This window comes from Urtica dioica, chromosome 1, assembly GCF_054948205.1.
Source record: "Urtica dioica subsp. dioica isolate 48M chromosome 1, U.dioica_male_clone48M_v1_H2, whole genome shotgun sequence".
Taxonomy (NCBI): domain Eukaryota; kingdom Viridiplantae; phylum Streptophyta; class Magnoliopsida; order Rosales; family Urticaceae; genus Urtica; species Urtica dioica.
Window position 1 is genome coordinate 18,701,701 of NC_142756.1, and position 7,433 is coordinate 18,709,133.

The 7,433-nt window shown below is 34.8% G+C and overlaps 1 protein-coding gene across 1 annotated transcript; it reads left to right on the plus strand.

Annotated features, from left to right (window-relative positions):
* Nucleotides 1–4,710: 4,710 nt before the first annotated feature.
* LOC149407669 (peroxidase 27-like) lies at nt 4,711–6,575 on the plus strand. Its single transcript, XM_089614790.1, has 4 exons — nt 4,711–5,004; nt 5,184–5,372; nt 5,466–5,631; nt 5,924–6,575. The coding sequence occupies exons 1-4, from the start codon at nt 4,792–4,794 to the stop codon at nt 6,325–6,327; spliced, it is 972 nt and encodes a 323-aa protein (XP_089470916.1). The 5' UTR covers nt 4,711–4,791; the 3' UTR covers nt 6,328–6,575.
* The last annotated feature ends 858 nt before the right edge of the window (nt 6,576–7,433 follow it).

A 7,433-nucleotide genomic window follows, 5' to 3' on the forward strand; every position in this document is an offset into this window, starting at 1 on the left:
ACCTCAACAATCAAAACCAACCTGAATCCATAAAAACATCACAAAAATCTGAAAGCCCCAAATTCCAGCAAGCCAACTGAGTCTCAGTCGGTCTTATATAAGCACCATCCCAAAAAAAGAAAAAGATTAATACGCGAATATATTCAAACTCTGATCGGTCAAATCTGACAAGCCAATTGAGTCTCAGTCGGTCTTGAATCTCGATCTCTAATGGCGTCGAAGCTTCTCTATCTCAACTGTCTCTCTTCCCGCCAAGATTACTCTATCTCCACCGTCCGCCCAAGCTCTTCGGCTCATCGCTTGGCCAACAAAAGCCTGACATTTCGCTCTCTTCCGAGTCTCGGCGCAGAGAATAAGAAGAAGAAGAAGAGTAAGCAGAGTAGTCTGACAGTTAGGTCACAATTCAACGTCCCTCTCATTTCGCCGCAGGACCAATGGGGGACCTGGACCACTCTCTTCTCCATCGGAGCCTTCGGTGTCTGGTAATTTTGAATCTCGAGTCTCAACCATCTCACGCACTTTTGGATTTTCCTATCGGAAGGGAATGTTGTTCGGAGAAACTGACCTTTCTTTGAAGATCGGAGAAAAACACGAAGATCGGAGGCGCGTTGAGCGGCGCGTTGGTGAGCACGCTTCTGGGACTAGCGGCGAGCAATTTGGGCCTCATCGCCTCCGAAGCTCCGGCGTTCTCGATCGTGCTGTCGTATCGCGAATCCATTGGCCGTTCCGCTCTTGCTCTTCCGAGCCGATATGCACCGCGTCATCAAGTCCACCGGAGCTCTTCTCTTGGCGTTCTTACTCGGCTCAGGTATATCCAAAGGAAGCAGGTTTTCTGGTTTCTTGTTTGCCTTCGATCAGACCGACTAAGACTCAGTTGGCTTGTTGGAATTTGGGGCTTTCGGATTTTTGTGATGTTTTTATGGATTCAGGTTGGTTTTGATTGTTGAGGTTGTTATTAAACTCGAATTGTTTGATGAGTTTTGTTCATTATTGAAGAAAAGAAAAAAAAATGCAGAGAAGAAAAGAAAAAGAAGAAGAAAGGAGAGATAGAGAGAGAGAGAGAGAGAGAGAGAAAGAGAAATATTTAATTATTTAATCTGATAATAATATTTAAATATTAAAAGTATTTAGAATATTGTCACGTCATCAAAAAGTTAAACTTAACGTCCAAATACTGACGGAAATGGCAAGTTGTAACATGTGTCTAAGTTCTGAGATTAGTTCTGCAACATTTCCGAGTCCAGGGGGTGAAATGTAATCGAGGTACGAGTCCATGGGATAAAAAAAGGAATTAATTCTTAGATATATTACTAAGACATGGCAGTTACTGAACTTCTAAATAATTTGAATCAGCTACTTTTGATCAATATTTAATATCTTTTCACGGATCAACCACATCTCCTTCAATATCATGATAGTATCATGAGAAACTACCCTCTAAATTAGTTTACTACTAAAATAAATTAAACGAAATTGTATGGGATAATTAAAGAGGATATTAGACCACTAGTTTAATAGTTCATTGCTCATTTTAAATAGGAGATTTGTAACTAACTATGCCACTTTAAACATGTGATTTTGGAACTAGCCTACGTTTGACAATTTTAGGGATATAGTCAAATGGCTTATGTGACAATAATTAAGGTCTGATTTGCCCTTATTTATTAACAAATTCGTCACTTTCTCTCTCTTATTTTTTTTCAAATAATTTTTTTTACATCAAAACTTCAAAAATTCGTATCTTTCTCATACGAACTCAAAATTGGGTGATTTCAGATCCTACAAATTCGTGGCGTCGAGATCTTAAAAAATAAACACATTGTGTTTGATGAAAAATTATGTTTAATGCATCACATTTACGTTTCCATTTATTTTTTTGATAATTTCAAAAAAAAATTGTTATTTCCATATATAAGGTAGTAACGTGATTTTTCTACATCTATGATATTAAACATGATATTTCATCAAACACAATGGATTTATTTTTGAAGATCTCGGCGTCACGAATCAGTAGAATTTGGAATCACACAATTTCGAGATCATATGAGATAGGTATGGTTTTTTGAAGTTTTTATGTAAAAAAATGTAGGAAAAAAGTAAGAGAGAGAAAATGACGAATTTGTTAATAAATAAGGGCAAAACGGGCCTTAATTATTGCCACATAAACGTGTTGGCTATTTCCCTAAAAGTTGTGAAACGTAGGCTAAAAACAAATTTCATAGTTTCATTTTGGCTATTTTGCTACACTGCCCTTTAAATAATAGCTCAAGTTGTTTTTTTTATTATTTTTAAATAGTTCACCAACTCACACGAAATTGAATTAGCTAAAAAGTTAATTCAATTTACTACGGATTAAGGAGCTATATTTTTAATAAAATAAAAATTTGAGCTAGAATATTAAAATGTGACAGGCTTAGGGTATAGGCTCTCAAGCCCGATCTGGCTCGGATCCTCATAAAAGCAAAACCCAAGCTTGGTCCGGGCCCTAATTAGATCCGATTCAGGCCCAACCCTTTTTAAATAAAATAAAATTTTATTTTCATTTAAAATTTATGTTTTTATGTTTAAAAATTATTTTTAACACATAAATTCAATTTTATTATTAATGATATACATTTTTTTTACTAAATTTTTTGTTGTTTTGATTAAAAGTGTATATTTTGAATTTTTAAAAATATTTATTTATTATTTTTTTATGACTATTGTTTAGGTTTTTTATGAACTAGTTTAGGCTCTTTTCAAGCTCAGACCCGGGTTTGTCTTTCGACCCAAAAGGTTGAGAGTTTGGTCATGGGTTGAGCCGAAGGTCATATTTTTAGGCTTAGTCTGGCCTGACCCTCAAATAAAAAAGTTTTAATCGGATCCGAGCCCGGATCTCTTTTGGGCTTGAAAAAAAGGGCCGGCCCGGTCCTTTTGATAATCATACATGATGGTGCACAAGAGACCATGTGGACTTTAATCTTTAAACGGAAAAAAAAAAAAAAAAAAAAAAAAAAAAAAAAAAAAAACACCTCCATTATTGCTCATTTTAGTCCCCAAGTTTTTCCACCACCTCAAAATAATCCCAACTCTATTTATTTTGTTGTGATATAATCCTTTGATTTAATGATCTCATTTAGTTTCCATCACAAAATAATATTTCCTTCCTTGTTCCATTTGCAAATGGATCCTTTTATTTTAAATACTTCATATTCTATCCAATAATAAATGGAGAATAAATTCTAAAATTAAAATCAAGAATTTCATTATTTGATTATAATTAAATTTAAATATATTTAAAGTGTCTCAAACTATTTGTTCACTTGTCGAGATCTTTAAAATAATTCCAAAATATTCTTTCAACTATAAATATGTTTTTCCAAATCTCATTTTCACATCAGAATTTCATTTTCAACAAAACAAGTCTTATAAAGTTCATGTCTTATGCTCAAAGTTTTCAATTCAGCCTTTGTTTCCGGTTAATGTTTTCAATCCGGTTATTATTTTGTTGTCTATTGTTTGTGGCTAGTTTCTGGAAAATTAATTTGTTAGTATTTCCGGATCTTCGATTCATTTTCTTAGTTATAATTATTACTAAACTATCTACTTTATTCTTATACAAATTATTTGTAATATTAAGAAGTACTTCTATCAAGTTCACTGCTGCATGGATAGAAATTTAATTACATAACACAAAAAAAGCTTTGAGGTATATAGCATGCTTTTTCGGTTTTTACTTAATTTTGAATTTGAGTCGTTAGCACGTCACGGTGAATCCATCTTATATAATTGGACAGTTAAAAATAAGAATATGTTAAATACAAGTTGCACCGTCAGCTGGCTGATCGATACAATGATTTTATGGCTAGCTATTTCGGTTACATATTCATTTCAGGAGTATATATATAGTCAATCAAATACGACTTAGATAAAATATTACTAGTTTTATATAAAGTTTTAACAATATTATTGGTAGAATATATTATTGTGTTGATCGTTGGCGTGTGGACAATAGTTGCTTTCATTATTATAAACTTTAAAAATGTGTTTATCACTTTGATGGCCATATTCTAGCCACCACCCGTTTGTTACATGTTCGATAATATCTCAATTATTTGCGCAAAATCAGAATTTGTACTCCTTTTACATAATCACAAGTTTTGGTCGTGATGTGTTGTATATCAAGTCTACAAAAATATGTTTTTTTTCCTTGATCTAATGATCTCTAATATATCAGCTTATTAACAAAATTATTTATCCAAAAATATATAACACTGAGAAACACAAAAAAAAAAATGCAATTTTTTTGTTTGGTTGGTATGAGATCTTAATCAAATACAAAGCCTTGTAAATATTATTATAGTAAGAGAAACCTAACGAGATATATTAAGAGACGCGTGGCCACTTAGTAGGAAAAACATTTTCATATGTCAAAATCAGAGTACAATTCTAATTTCCTAAAATTGCTCGATAATAATAACAAGTATTACTTATTAGCATGTTGAAGAACAAAAACTGTGTAAAAAAATGTTTGATATGTCAACTCTTGTTGTGCGACAGCCAAAAAGCCGCCAACTTTTTTAAATTTTAGCTGCAGCTTGGCTAAAAGAAATGTGACCATTTGAAACACTAGACAAAGTCTTTGGATAATATCAAACTATAAACATATGGATTAATTAATTTCTTTTTATGAACCATTCAACTCATAATCTTATCTATATAAAACAGGCACAGACTAGTCCCTTAACCATCTCAAATCTCAACTCAACAAAAGCACTTTGTTATATCACATATACAAGAAAGAAAGAAAAAATGGCTTCTCAAAAGCTTGTTATGGCTTTGAGTGTTCTTCTTCTTATTTCTCTGATTTCCGTGGACGCGCAAGGCTTGAGGCTCGGCTATTACAAGTACGCTTGCCCAAAAGCCGAGTATATCGTCGAAAAGACGACCACGGATCTAATCAACAAAGCTCCGACACTCGCTGCGGCTCTATTGAGGATGCACTTTCATGACTGTTTTGTTAGGGTACATCCTTGATACTATTGGTGATTCATATTATTTAAGATTAATTTAATGCTTTCTTAGGATATACCAATAACCTAATTATTGTTGCGTTAATTTTTTGCTCCATATAATATTTTTTTTAGTTAAGTCAATGAAGTCGTAGTAGATAAGCCATAACTATTTTTAATGTTACATGGCAGGGATGTGATGCTTCCGTATTATTGGATTCGACGAAGAAAACTCAAGCCGAGAAATCGGCGATCCCAAACCAAAGCCTAAGAGGTTTCAACGTCGTTGACGCTGCCAAAGCCGCCGTGGAAAAGATATGCCCTGGTGTCGTTTCTTGCGCCGATGTCCTAGCCCTAGTAGCAAGAGATGCCGTTAAAACGGTAACTATAAGTGAATAACTTCGGTACCAAGTAACCCTACAGTAAACTTTTATTATGATCACTTTTAAGCATTTTTTTTACAATTTATTCTAGATTGGCGGCCCGTATTGGGATGTACCTACCGGGAGACGGGACGGAAAAGTCTCGATCGCCCTCGAAGCCCTAACAAATTTGCCTCCTCCTTTTGCCAACATAACTGTACTCAAATCTATGTTTGGAGTCAAGGGCTTGAATTCCAAAGACCTTGCTGTTCTTTCCGGTAACAAAATTTACCATTTTTTTTTAATTACGTGTTTCTTCCATGATCTATACATATGAAACTAGTGATTAAATTAGTAGCCAAATGACTAGTTACTAAACTATATCATTTGTTGCTTAGTTTTTTATCTCTCTCCTTATAAAAATAATAATAATAATTTCCTAATTGATGTTTATGTGTACTTAGTTATAAAAGTGAGCCATCGGTTCAAGGTCTTGGTCAATCATTGACCAGAAATTTATTTCTCTACAAACTCTAATTCAATTTCGAACATGGTTTTTGTTTAAATTAGGAGGACACACCATAGGGATATCTCATTGCCCTAGCTTCACGGCCCGCCTCTACAACTTCACGGGCAAAGGAGACATGGACCCGAGTTTGGACCCACACTATGCCGCGGCCCTGAAGAAGAAATGTCCGCCAAATGACGTGTCAACCCTCGTGGAGATGGATCCCGGGAGCTTCAAGACGTTCGACACAAAGTACTTCACAACCGTGTCAAAGCGAAGAGGCTTGTTCCAATCCGACGCAGCGCTCCTCGACCACTCCGACACCAGATCCTACGTGCTTCAACAGTCCTACGGAGGGTCGAGCTTCAACAGCGACTTTGCCGAGTCGATGGTCAAGATGGGGAAGATCGGAGTCCTCACCGGGAAGGCCGGTGAAATCAGGAAGCGTTGTGCTTTTGTCAACTGATATTGATTGATTTGGCTAATTTCCACTGGTGCCTGATCGAATTATATGATATTTGCATTTTATATCTTTAATTTGTGTGAGTGTAATTTTTTTTTCGTACGTAACCTAAAGTTTGCAGCCGTAATTGGCTATCATTGCATCAACGTTGAGTTCAACGTACTTGTGCCAATAATGCACGTGTGATTGTATTTCTCTTTGATTTTTATTTCTATGAATTTGTTCATATATGTAACGTCTCATCATTCTTACGCATGCACCCTGAAAATCTTAAGAGTTTTATATGTTTTATTTATATATTGTTTCAATTTTTTTTGGTAATTGTGAGCTCAAATGACCCATTAATTGTGTGCTCGTCTATTATTAGTAGTACGTAGACTTTCACAATCATATGATTAGATTCAAATGATTAACGTTTTACAACTACAATATAATAATATACTGACCATGCATGCATGGTAATTGCTTAGCTAGGAATAAGTACAGCCCATCTAATTTTGTTTATTAGATTATATTAAAACATGAAAAGCAGCACAGCACGGCAACTATAATATTACATGTTTATTATTTACAAATTTAAAAAAGTTGAAGGGGATTGAATTTGAAATATTATCTTTTCGATAGGAGAAACAAAACTTTCATTTTGGATCCAAACACGTACCGATTATTTAGTATGCGTACCTCCAGTTCGTCAGCTCGTCTCACCCTCAGTTCGTCAGCTCGTCTCAGTTCGTCAGCTCGTCTCAGTCTCAGTTCGTCAGCTCGTCTCAGTTCGTCAGCTCGTCTCACACGCGCGCATAAGAGGAATTACGCGCGTGTTAGAGCTAAGGCTTCAGGGATTTTCTGCGTGTGGGCCAGGGAGCTGGACCCAGGTGAATCAATTTGATTGGACAAAATAATGACATGGAAGATTATAATTGGCTTCTCTTATGAACAGTAAACTGTCATTGTGACTTCTAAGTATTAAATAGATAAATGTAAAAACGAATTGACATTAGGATTTAATTATTGGACGCCAAATAGCTGGTTAACGAATTACTATTTATTGAATGTTTTGTCCTGTACTCATTATAGCAAAGTTTTCTAATTAATAATAGTTATGGATAAAT

Coding starts and splice junctions, on each gene's coding strand:
- LOC149407669 (XM_089614790.1), top strand. CDS start 4,792: ATGGCTTCTCAAAAGCTTGTTATGGCTTTGAGTGTTCTTCTTCTTATT. Junction 5,005..5,183: donor TTCATGACTGTTTTGTTAGG/GTACATCCTTGA, acceptor GTTACATGGCAG/GGATGTGATGCTTCCGTATT. Junction 5,373..5,465: donor CAAGAGATGCCGTTAAAACG/GTAACTATAAGT, acceptor AATTTATTCTAG/ATTGGCGGCCCGTATTGGGA.